The 14031-nt window shown below is 36.7% G+C and overlaps 1 protein-coding gene across 1 annotated transcript in view; it reads left to right on the forward strand.

The window, feature by feature from the left end:
- LOC123872522 (matrix metalloproteinase-2-like) overlaps window positions 1–14031 on the forward strand; it is a 244011-nt gene that overhangs the window by 216560 nt on the left and 13420 nt on the right. The window contains exon 5 of the mRNA XM_045916840.1: window positions 12180–12329. Within this exon, the coding sequence (XP_045772796.1) occupies window positions 12180–12329 (150 nt within the window). The remainder of the gene's footprint in view (window positions 1–12179; window positions 12330–14031) is intronic.

The following is a 14031-nucleotide window of genomic DNA, read 5'->3' on the forward strand; positions in this document are numbered from 1 at the left end:
TAATCGGTTTGTCATTTCCGCAATCGACCGCCGCGACGCCGTTTTGAATACTTAATATTTGTCCTTTGTTTACTCCAGTATTGTGCGCTTTATCAATCCCACTCATTTAAATATCCCTTTATTGTTCTCCGACATAGCATTTTTCTTTTAATTACCAGGGTCAACTAACTATTCTGTACCTAATTAAATAAGAGAAGCTGCTATGTACCATTAATAAGACATGGAGAGAATCGTGGTTTTGCGATATAATAAAATTTATAGTTACGGGTAGAAAATATATTCTATTCTATACAGAGTAATCATTATTTATAATAATTATTGTGTTTTGTAGCTCATACTATATTTTACTATGAAGGGAATAGTGTAACGCCAGATTCAATCACACAACGAATAACCGTTTGCAATAAAAATTACTTAAGTAACGCTAACTTGGGTATATATTATAATGCTATCATGTCTCTTAGTAGAAAAATAAGGGTCGTAGAAAAACGCTAAAAATTATGAATTGATAACAAAAACAAGGATCTTTTTAGTTAGGTACAGCCAGATTGCCTACTGTATGATCATGAAAAGCAGATTATAGTTATAGTCAAAACCGAAAAAAAATCTAGATATATACGAATCTTACGCTCACGTGGAAAGGTTTATCGTAGAATTTTTTTCTTGCTTAAAGCTGCCTTTGTTCTTATATTTCAATTGGCACTTTAAAAATGCAAGACAAACGCTTTTAGCGAGACACCGTAAGGGAGCTGTAAAAATAACTAGGCGCTCTATAGCTCTTGAGGTGCATCGGCGTCGAGACATCAAACAGAGCCGTTGACTTAACCAATGGGGTTATTGGATAGATAAACTATATGAATTGAAAGTCTGCTACTTGGTCTGAACTCTTTAAAAGACATCACTTTGTTCTTAGTCTGCCGCGTCGAAAATAAAAGAGAAATTCTCAGAAAATAGCCGTTCCATTTCCTAACAACTTGCTAAAATTAGATTAGAGATTAAAGTTTAAGAGATTCCTTGCCCTCTTAATGGCAACCGATGTAGTTTGCAATCTCTGAGTCAAACACTTTTTAACTTTTCTTCGTAACTCAGTACTGCATAGTAATAAAGAGCGATCGGATGCTTTGCCTTTCAGGGAACTTTTTCCATAAAACGCTTTGATATCGGTTAGTAAGTGCAGTAAAATTTGAGCTATAGGTTTGGTTACAACTACCTATGGTAGGTACCTACTTAGTTTTAACTTTTACTGATAGCTTTTATCTGTTGTATTAATTTCCTGTTCTGTATACAATATGTTACCATCTATTTTTATCTACATATTATTTACTATAAATGTTTACGTAATTGATTGTTTCATACCTAAGTCTAAGTGCAATAAATAAGAAAACTGAAGAAAAACTAGAAGCGAGAAATTCACGGACTTCATAGATATACATATTATTACTTACTTTAAAGATCGAATCAAATTCTTTAAGTTTGTTAAAAATAAAATAAAGCTACAATAATAAATAATAATTTAAATGTCTCTAGGTATATCTATGTGTGGCATCACGAAAAACCTAAGCCTAGGTATATATACGCTATACCTAGGTATACAGAAAGCTAATCAAACTTACCGAGAGTCGCCTTATGACTTTTTGGTAAACGCAAACGACACTAAAAAGTTAAACAACTATTTTTCGTCCATAATTTCGGATGAAATATTATTTTCGACGAAAAGTCGCGAAAATTTAGTAAGCAGCTCATGATAAAAAGGATATTACAAATGACTATTTGGTGTGGTTCCAAGTGCATATTTTTATTGCCGTTTCACAAATTTATTCGCTAAAATGAAGAAAAATTGAAGCCGAGTGTGGCTAGAATAACAATGGAGCTAGTTTTCTTTATTCATGGTACATGGAAATCATTTATTTGTTGGTTACAGACTAGTAAACCATACAAAGTTGTTTTGTAAATATTTTAAAGTGAAAATACTTTTCAGTTTTCACGGTTTAGAAGTTTATCTGCTACTATTGGGAAAAAAATTGTGAAGGACCTACCTAGAAGTATTTATTTTATTTTGAAACATACTTATTAGTTCTGTTATTACATTTTTAGTTCTGTAACCTTCTCTTCGAGAAGGTTGACTATCTGTCATTATTCGCGATTAATTTTCACGTAGAACGTAGCATAAAAAGTATGCAAGCTACTTATCTACAGAAACAATCTAATCCAACTACAAGAACCAAAATTACAAAGTTTAAAGAATTCCTTACCGAAAGATAATTAATCAGCCAGAGCCGCAAGTAACGCATTTTCGACTAGGTTCTAACGCAAATGTGTACAACAAATTCGGCCGCATTTATCGCACTAAAGAAATGCTGAAGACACTAGCAGAGGTGACCAGCATTTCGTCAATGTGTCCGAACAGACTAATTAATATCTTTAGAGTATACTTCAAATTTGCTCAGATTTTACTTAGAGTTTTTATAATTTATGGATTACTTAAGACACGAGATAGATTTATTTCTCTCACGTACATCTGTCCTATGTTTAATCTATAAAGTCTAAGCAACCAATAACCATGTGTAACTAAAGTGCCATGATAGTAATGGTGCCTTCAGAATAATACGACTTTGCCGAGTCTTGCGGTGGTGAGCGGTCTCCATAAGATCTCTAGGTCATAATTAAGTCAGATATTTAATAAATATCCAACGAGAAATATAAGATGAATAGAGAAATGTTATTCATAACTGAATGGGTATATTACGCCGATAAAATAAGAAATAACCGCTAACACCCACCGCGCGAGCAGCAGGCATCTCAAGTTTCCAATTATTATATCTCCTTCTTATCCAACTCGTATAAAAGTTCAACCCGTGTCTTTAACTAGATCCCGACGATGCCTCATATGGGGCTATAATCATTTGAAACTAATGTATAACAACTCGAGTGCAGTTTAAAGTTTCAGTTTTAATTTATATTTTTAACCCCCGACCCAAAAAGAGGGGTGTTATAAGTTTGACGTGTGTATCTGTGTATCTGTGTGTCTGTGTATCTGTGTATCTGTGTATCTGTCTGTGGCATCGTAGCGCCTAAACGAATGAACCGATTTTAATTTACTTTTTTTTGTTTGAAAGGTGGCTTGATCGAGAGTGTTCTTAGCTATAATCCAAAAAAATTGGTTCAGCCGTTTAAGAGTTATCAGCTCTTTTCTAGTTTTCTTGTAGAAAAGAAGATTAGATAACCGTTAGGGTCATAATATTATGTCAATTGACAAATGTCAAGCTGTCAAGATGGACGTTGCCTAAATACATAATTATTTATTTGAAAATGTTGTTTTGGAAAACTCAGATACTTTAGATAGTAGGCGCGGAATAGTCCAAGAAAATCAGTTCAGCCGTTTGAAAGTTATCAAGTCTTTTCGGTCTTTTCTAGTTACTGTAACCTTCACTTGTCGGGGGTGTTATAAATTTTTAATTTACACTTGTTATAGCGTGCTTTACAGTAGGCTATTAACACCATCGTTACGTAATGTTATGTGTGTATCTTTATTGGATTGGATATGGATATAAACGTATACGGGAAAACTTTGAACACGTTATATTTTTTGATATTAACATTATTTTACTTACTATAAGTATTTAAAAAGTAAGTTTTATAATACCTAAATATATATGAGGCATAGGTATTCACTTGTATCTACTGTAGGGAGTATTTCTAACGAATTAGCTTCCTATCCTCTACCTATTAGAAAGAAAATACGAAATATTGCGGGTACTACTTTTTAAGGTAGCTTTGAATTGATTAGGTGTACATTAGGCAATCCATACCTGGCGTGGTGGTTTAGGCACTATGTTTCTTCTACGTTTCATCTTGTTCTCGTACAGGTGAAGATCATTGTATAGCGGTATTTTAGACCATATTCTTTATCTAGGTAGGTAAACCAATCATGTCTCCCCATAAAGATACCAAAACGTCAATACGATTTTTATTTAATTTCTACGATCTCTATGTACCTACTAAGTGACTACTAAAGATATCTCTATTAGATAATATAATTAATTGATACTGAAATAATCTTCTCTTCCTGCGTCGTTTCCTCAATTTTGAGGATCGTGGCTCCTCTTTGATGCAATCTTTGCTACGATGTTCTTCCATTGCTCTCTGTTTCTTGCCGCGTGGATTGCATCGCAGATAGGCGTGTTGACCGCTGAATGAAATAATATTTCACCTTTAATAGCTTGTTGAAACTTCCTTTAGCAAGCTCCCGAATTCACAAACATATCACTATTGCACTTCATCACAACTGTTTACTTTATTTCAGTGCCCATTCCGGTCGTAATTTTATTACGTGCGGACAGAATTTCATGACAGCCGACGCAAGCCGGAACCACATTCGAAATACGGTTATAGTGCAAGAGACGATTGTAACATATCCTTTGAATCCGTGAACGTTGACGAACGTTGACGACATACTAATATTATAAATGCGAAAGTGTGTCTGTCTTTCTGTCTGTCTGGCTGGCTGTAGTTCTGCTAGCTTTTGACGGCCCAACAGTTTAACCGATTTGGTGCAATTTGGTACAGAGTAAGCTTACATCCCGGGGACGGACATAGGCTACTTTTTATCCCGGAAAATCAAAAAGGTCCTACGGGATTTTTAAAAACCTAATTCCAAGCCGATGAAGTCGCGGGCATCATTTAGTTTACATAATATTCCTCCTACATCGATGACATCCTTAATATGAGTTATGTAGATGTCATCCAATCTATACCTACATATCATATACATACATATCATACTTAGTGATTACTTACTGAGAAAAACATCAGTTAAATCAAGTCACCATCCCAATCACGGCACTAGCCTTTTAAAATTCATGAAAATGTATTCTTATTTACATTTGCATTATATAACGCATTATATGAACATGGAGCTTGTGTGTGAAAAATTGTACTACAATGTGTGGCTTAGTGACGAACGGCTTAATCATTTCTCCGAAATAGTCACGTTGCGCTACGTTTTACATAAGCTTTCCCAAGTGTTTATATATACTCTTTGAAGTTTTCCTATTCCTACTTTGACCGCTACTGACTACTGTATAGGAGTAGATTTTGCAACCATCTCTTTGCCTATTATGAATGTGAATTATGGATATCAAAAGTGCTAACGTTGTTCGTCGATGCAATCATGTCACTGAAAAATCGTTTCAATTTGGTAGTCGAAGTCGGGCGGAAAATGGCCGCACGGCGCGAGGTAGGCACTAGGCAGCGTACGGTAATATGCTATTACCGGCGTAACAACGTTACTCCCGACTTAATTCTGCCCCCGGCGCTGCGCCGGCCAGATTCGCTAATTTCTCTTATATGGCGACAGCATCAATACCCAATTTGAATCTATCTCACGACCGATAGTTGACATATTATATTGCGCATGCATGACGATCAATCGGTATAATATTGTTAGCATATAAATTAATCACACAGCTAGGGCAAAATTTGTGGATTAACTGTTTTGATATATGTGAATCTGTTTTTTATTCACTATAGGTACACGCTTGACCACAATTTCATCTGATGGGAAGTGATGATGTGGCGCGCGTTTGTCTAAAAGATGCTTATTCACTCTTGTTTTAAAGATACCTGGATTGTGTTTTATTGTGCCCAATGGAGGAAGATTTTAATTCAAAATTAATTTGAAAAAAAATGATTCCCACAAATTCTTCTACATGTTTATTGACTGAGAATAAAGATTACAGCTAAGTACGGACCTACCAATTAGATTTAACTTTGAGCATTTACTTGTTAGCGTAGATACACAGACGTTGTAAGCCTATCAGGCGAAATCCCGAAGGAGCATCAATAGTTTCGCCAAGACCCCGTAACGGCAGGTTAGCCGCTGGCTGTCCGCCACATCACATTCAAAGGAGCTATTAGCAAGCACTCCGAGAGACATCGATTGGGTTTGCACGCGTTGTAATACACTATCTGTGTTCAATCAATAGAGCTTAGGTACCTACTCATAATCGTTTGTTTGATTCTATCCTAATCAATAGTAAGAAATATTAATCAACACGTAAGAAAAATAATAATTAATTAAAAAATAATTAAGGTCGACGTCAAAAAATCATTAATGCGAAAAAAAAATTCATTCAAAATGCGATTCTAAGTGACCAACAAAATGTACCTACTCGTACGCTCGTGCACAAACGCAACCGTCAAAATACGAATCAGATGAGTGCACAAGTCCACGTACATTTTGTGCGACGCTCGACGATGGCCACTTCGAATTATATTTTTACAAATACGTATCGAATAGAATGAGTGCACAAACGCCCTAAAGTCTACGTTGGCATAATAATTATTATCTGTAAAAAGCTGATGCTCGCGTCTTGTTTGTGTGGGAACTCTTTGATTTTCTACGATAAAAAGTAAGTACCTATCCTATATCCGTCTTCAAGATGCAAGCTAGCTCTCTTGTTCGTGTGGGAACTGATTTCCTGAGATAGGTAAAAAGTACCCTACATCCGTCTTGAGGATGCAAGCTAGCGCTGTACCTGTCAAGATCAATTCAGCAGTTGAGCCATGAAAAGGTAAAATAACGTTAGATTTTAGATTCGTTTAGTAGTATAGACTGTATTATCCTCATCATGCTGATCAACCCATTGCCGGCCCACTACTGAGCACGGGTCTCTTCTCAGCGTGAGAAGGGTTTAGGCCATAGTCTGCGTGCCCGGGATCGAACCCCCGACTTCCGATTAGGAGTCAGACGTTCTAACCACTAGGCTATCACAGCTTTTTATCACAGATTGTATTATAAATATTATAATAAACGACGTACCTACCCTATACAATCTTTGTTTAAAAATTGAAATTAAAGCCGAGTGTTTGAGCAAATAACATCTCTGCAGGCTGGATCGGTATTTCCTTATATTGAAAGAGTTGCTTTAAGTCCCTCTCCGTCAAAGAATCAAGGAGATAGACTGCTTGCTATTGAAGTCCCCGGTGAACATCAATGCCTATTGCCGCGTCGCTTATCTACAATATACGGTGTGAGAAAAGCGTTGTGGGAGAAGGATCGTTTACTGGAGATATTATGCAGCAGACTGAACAATTATAGCTAACGACGAATATGGTATTTAGGAGCTCTTTATATTAGCGTTGATTTTGGTAGTGGACTAACGTTTTGAACTAATTTTCCCCATATCATTGAACAATTTGTGTTAAGGATGATCAGAGATCACTAGTACCTATCTAAGATAAAATATATGTAAACAAAAAAATATAGAAAATTTTCGTCTTTTGTTCTAATTCAAATAGCTACCAAATACTAAATATACTCGAACGAAACATTTTTGCTCAACGTTTACGATACGAACCGTTAAAGTGTGGAATACTCTTTCGGTAGCCGTGTTTTCTGCCACGTATAGCCTAAATACTTCAAGGCAAGAGTGAATACTGAATAGGCATCTTCTAGGCAAGTGCATTCCAATCTAAACTTCATATTGTCGTCCAGCACAAGCCTATTTTTCAATTTAAAAAGATTATTACAAAAAATCGAATTGACTGGTCTATTTCATAAAAAAATATATAAGGAATAGGTATTTTCTATGGTTAACATGTGAGATAACACTTCCATAATTATTATGTGGATGGATTTGGAAATCGCTTTGACGGCGACCGATGTCGGAGGGCGCTTGGCACGCCACTAGGGATCCGGGGACCACATCCCGCTGACATTTTATTATTTTTATGCTAATTTTCCCACTCGAGGCGTGAAATAAAACGTAATTTGAATAGTCTTCCCTTTCTCCGAGTCCAGTATATCTGGGGACCAAATATTTTGACAAACAATTATATTCTTGCTAGCTAAAAAAGTATCCATACCTAGATTAGAAAATAAAATTGTATTATGAGGTGTCGAGACCGATGTTGCGACATCTTCCCTAGCCCCGCATAATTGTAACTCGAAGCGGGGGGAGCACGGACGAATAATTTTAATGGCTCGCTGACAGATTATTTCAGAAAATTAAATTTTAGCTCGTTGGACACAGACCATAAAGTTCATGCTTACAAATCTCTTTGTTATGACATCGTCGTAACGAAATTATGTCCGTTTCTTCGTGAAGACGTCGCCATGTCGTCATGATAGCGCATGTTTTATTGTCTCACGCTATAAACGTTGCGCCCGTCCGCTGTGCTCAATTATACGCAAATAGGTCTATAACTGAATTTACAGAATAAGTTGCTAAGGGTTCGCTAAGCACATGTTCACAAATCAAGTATCTACGACGAAAATCGATTATCCTGAAAGATCTATTTCCGCCCTAGCTGTAACCACCGCTGCCCCACTCAAATTCAACTCTAGCTACGGCCGTGGGCAAGTCAATTAAAATAAAACTGAATTAATAAAATCAACATAACTGTTGAACGATGAACTTCATAGTAACTATTTTAATGGCGTTAATTACACTTAGAATTAATAGTTGTTTGTAAGTGTAGCCGATCGGCGAGCGTGCGTCAAGCCGAGGTCCACACAATCGGTCACGTGTTCACGTGGCCCGCGTCACTCCTCACGTTTCTTAAACATCATACTGGGACAGGCTTCTGTTTGTTCCAACTTCGAATCGCCCACAACGTGCCCTGAAGTCCTTTAAAAGCACTACAAACTTATTCGTTAGCTCACGCGCACCAATAGAAATTGTTACCAAGTACCAACCGTATTCACGTTGCGACTAGGTTGCGGTGTTTGCTTGGCTTCGTCCGGCATTGTATTAAAACATCGGTTAAAATTAAATTGCGAAATTGTAGCAACTTTATTGCTCTAACCTTTAATAGACTTCTGGTATTTCAGTTGTTTGCAAAACACAATCACCTTAACTTTTACTCAATTTCTTATGTTTAGAACTTCGTTAAATGTTTATTTTTTTAATTGACAAAAGAAATGGATCTGTTTGTAGGAAAGGGGTCGGTTTCTCCAAGGTTTGCCACGAGATTAAGTGAGAAACAATTTTGCACTTATAAAACTTATTTTTTGATTATGATAAATTTAATTTAATTTATTAAAAAGTAATAATATATTAAATAAATGACAATATGTCATTTATTTAATGTATTAGAATATTATTTGGCAGAATATCTGATAAAATAATTAATGATGATTCCGATTACGAAAGGCAGACTAAGGATTGGTAGGTAATTGGTATGGTAATTATTCGTTTAGAGCTAATAAACCCTTAAATAACTCTACCTTTACGGAAGTAGAGTAGGTATTACAAGAACTCTATTATAGCTTTGGTTTTGAAAAATCAATTGACATTTACTTACCTTTGTTTAAATAACATATTGAGTAATATGATAAAATAAGTTTGCTTGTTGTTGAATTAAATGCCTTTTTCTGCCTTCAGCCACACTCATTATTTCAGCGTGACATTACAACATTAACTTTGAAATGGTGGTCGCAAAATTCGTTCAAAACTTGCAATTAACTAGGTCCCTGATATAGTGCCTGTACTGTCCTCGTTAATATTGCAATCATAAATTTGAACGGTTGGAAACATCATTCCACAAGTCAATCTACATAGCGACCTGCCGGCTACAACCTACGTATGCTATGTCCCAATTAGGTACCTAGGTACTAAGTAGATAGGAATATCGTAATAAATATTACTATTTACGAACATCATCACCGGTCAATTACTGTGAGTATGAGTCTCCTGTAAGAACAATAAGGGTTTAGGATATAGGTCAAGTGCAGATTAGAAGACTTCGCACACCTTTTTGTTTAAAGCATTATGAGCAACTTTGGAGTCCAGGTATTCCATAAAGCAAAAGATCAGCATTACCATAATTATCCACACGTCACTGTCTTGCGCCGCCTGAACCCAACGGCTCCCTGCTAGCACGCAAAAAGCAAGTGAAAGTGATATTAAATTGCTTAAAACGCATATGTTATTATTAAAACTCCGAAAAGTTAGAGGCGTTTGCCAGAGATCGAACCCCGGAATCCCCAAACAGGTGCCCAATGTCTTAACCATTAGGTCATTAAGTATTAAAGATTTACGAACACGATAATAAAATTACTGGATAACGTTACACGAACACCGTCTATATTTATAAACTGAGGACGAAATGAATATTGCACCCCCAAAAACATAGCTCATACTGTCTCTTTATGTTTCCCCAGAGTCCCCTAATAATGTTATTGAAATAATTATTAACAACAGCCACGGCCAGAGCCCGCGTTGGTTAGTTTTAATTATCCACGGAAACGATATTTTATAAAGCAAAATGTGTTGCCAGTATGAACAGTTCATTATGAATGTTGCATAGCAGATCAGCAAGTTTATTATTGTAGTATATTAGCCTGTTAAATAAAACAGACTTACGAGTTATGAAACATGTATAAAATCTATACAATAAGCCGCATTTTCGAGCTCTAGCTCTCTAATTAAAACTACGTGCAAGCCTAATGAGATCACTTTGTGACTGTGACAACGCATAAATCCTGTGTAATAAACGCGGCATCCGTTAAATAGGGCCGAGTCAGTCAAATTGTCCACAATGCGATTATTCCATTACATAGGAGCGACGGCGACCGCACGCTGAAATACATGCTCGCATTTTACTTACGCCCTGCATGCCTCTTTACTGCGAGTTGAGTTATATTAAAACACTAGCTTTTACCCGCCACTGTCCGCGTGATATAATTTATAGCCACAGTATAAAGAGAGACACAGTAGTTCGACGCCTTTGATCTCTTGGTAAATGACATCCACGACGATCGTTCCACATAGGGCCCTAACTACGTAGGCCAGTTCGGGTTGCTCCTTCGTCCCGCACTTACCGCACGATTGCTCTGTCTAGGTGGCTTCGTCAAACCTCTGTCTGTATCATAGTCTGTGCAATTAGCACTCGGAGATAATATAGCTATCTATCAGTGAAAGAATTTTCAAAATTATATCATTAGTTTCAGAGTATCTCTGTGATACTCACAGAGGCAAATGTCACCCCACTCGTACCGCTCCACTAGCGCAGAAGCCTACTCAGTTAATGTGCTATGCCTGTAGTTGTGCTGGTTTGTCATGTACAGCGGCACGCGAAGCGAAACTAGGGGCGGTAAATCACCCACTGCGCAGGTTCAAGGTGAAAGTTTTTTATTTGACGACTTGAGTCCCTCTTACCTCGTTAATGTAAAAGGTCCTATTGAAGAATAACAGAATAATGTAGGTAGATAGGTACAAATTAACATAGTCATTATGACTAGTTGTAGCAATATCTACATGTTCTCACTTACAACGCCGCCGTATCTCTTTAGGTTACCTCTAGTTATGAAATATTCAGCTCACATTAAGGGCGTTCGTGTGGCAAGTTATAAATAGTTCGCGGAATTGTTTATACAAGTTATACCTACTTACCTAATTGTATGGATACCTACTCCAAAAATGGGTACTTACAAATATATAACAGAAACACATAAAGGAAATTAATAAAACTGCTGGAAAGCTGGAACATAGATTTAGGACAGGTATTAACGTACAAGTGTCAATAATATTCTTATCGGTGATAAAATATCATACTTAATACGAGTAGTTACAAAAGCTCTTGAAGTTGTTTTAATTATGCCACCTGATACCTTGTCAGTAAACAGTCGCGCTTAACTATTCGCCAATATTATAATGACCGAGAAATTTGCTGTAGCGAAAAGTTGTGGCATCTTTGCAACAATATGCATAGACTTTGCTTTAAACTCATAATATCACTTCACCTTAGTGAGCTCTGGTGTTGAGCTCACTAAGGTGAAGTGATCACACATCATTATTATATCATAGGTACATGTTATTACATGAAATGTAATAGATTTATTTATTTATCATTTTCCAAACCAGCAATATTTCCACATATTTGCGGTCGTTCAGATTCAATTAGCGAATCCCTGACGATAAGAATTCTTTATTTTCTCTCTTACCTTGTATTTCTCATTGCTGAAGATCGTAACCTCTTTCCATTAGTCACATAATGGTGGGAGTTTTCTTGGAGTAATGCAGTGGATTCCCAGATCCTTTCGGATGTAATTCGACGAAGAGATTGAGATTTCGACTCTTAGGTTAACAGTTATTATTATTATCTAGTCTATTAAATAGTTGTTCTCAATATTTTTATTCTGAAGTTTAATAACACGTATTTCTGTTTGTTCGCAGCTTGTCTCAGTCTCGCCGGCCATCGCAACTCGACTCGCACGGCACAAGGAGCGTGCTCGCACGCGCGCTCGACGTTTGGCAACAAGCATCCAGACTCACCTTCACGGAGGTTAACTCGGATGATGCTGACATAGTCGTGTCCTTTTCCAAGTAAGTCATTTCATTGTCTTCTCAACCACGTTAGCAGTCGACACATGCAGATATTAGATGATACAATATTACTGAAGCCGTAGTAACTTACAAAGATTTTACTAGATGGCACCACAGATATTATCTTCAATCACTCAGTACCTATGAAGGCTGAATCTCGCTATCGGACTATTAACCTCAAAAGCCTAAGCTGGGCAACGAGCATGACATCTGCTCGGAGGAAGATCTTCAACACAAAGCTCCCGTATAACCAATATGGCTCTTTCAATTCACGATACGATAAAAGTTAAAATAGAAATCACCTTGACTCAGTCGATAAAATTTGTGACGAAACCGCAACAGTGTGCTCGCTAAGTGCTATTCATGCAGACAGGATATTCCGCGGGGGCAACTATTTGTGTCATCAATCTACTAGTATTTACAAATAGCATCTGATTATTATCATCAAATACATGTTGAAATAAACTAAGTAGAAACCACTAGTTCTGTGTTCCTGTACAAAAACGGGCCGAATATTCTGGGCAACGAGCATTTAACGCCAAGCGATTAATCGTTCCGGTACGATGCAGTGTGGAAATCAAAGGCGTGTAGGTTTAATAAAAACTGCCATACCCCTTCCAGGTTAGCCCGATTCCATCTTACACTGCATCATTACTTACCACCATGTGAAATTGCAGTCAAAGGCTAAGAACAAGTGTAAATTAAAAATTTAGAACACCCCCGACAAGTGAAGGTTACATACAGTAACTAGAAAAGAGCTGATAACTTTCACACGGCTGAACCGATTTTCTTGGATTATAGCTAAGAACACTCTCGATCAAGCCACCTTTCAAACAAAAAAAAACTGAATTAAAATCGGTTCATTCGTTTAGGCGCTACGATGCCACAGACAGATACACAGATACACACGTCAAACTTATAACACCCCTCTTTTTGGGTCGGGGGTTAAAAAAAACGCAATTTCAAAGGCAGGACTAGTAACGTTTTCTAAAATCAACAAGAACTCAATGGTGTTCCTGTAGCTTGAACTAAAGCGTGCTCAGTCTCACTTCTTCCGAAAGCTGTTGTATCCACGAATATCGACTTGAATTCCTCGACATTGGATTCTCTAAGCGATTAGGTATCTCTTACGTCTTCCCTACCTGTTGTCTCTTTTGATTTGATTTTGTTTTACTTCCGTGTCTCTTTAAAAAAAAATAAGTTGCATTGTTTCGGATATTGGTAGATGAATTTACTTATAGTTACTCGTATTATGGCACCCTAGGCCTTATATCAGCGCTAGGATGGTGCTAAGACTGCTAAGATCAAATTAATTAGCTGTTCATCTTATTCTATTTTGAATTCGCTTCCATTTAAATTTCCATTAAATAAGTAGATACATACTCTATTATAGTCTAATATAGAGATTTTCTCTATTTAAACCGAGTCTGCTTCGTTATTATTCTAAATTACGTTTGGTATTAATTTAACTACCTAGGTATTTCAGTTTATTTTACCGTCGAAATAAAATAGATTCTAAGACATTAATTTAGCAGCATAGAGTTAAATTAAAATCTTTAAATTATATTACGAGATAGGTAAAAGTTTTGACGATTCTTCGAAAGAAAGTAAATTCGTTTCTAGATTTATTGTCCTGATAATAAATAATAATCAAGTGAGGATTTGGGGGACACGTCCTATCCATTTAAGGGGATTTTCGACA

This window comes from Maniola jurtina, chromosome 15, assembly GCF_905333055.1.
Source record: "Maniola jurtina chromosome 15, ilManJurt1.1, whole genome shotgun sequence".
NCBI lineage: Eukaryota > Metazoa > Arthropoda > Insecta > Lepidoptera > Nymphalidae > Maniola > Maniola jurtina.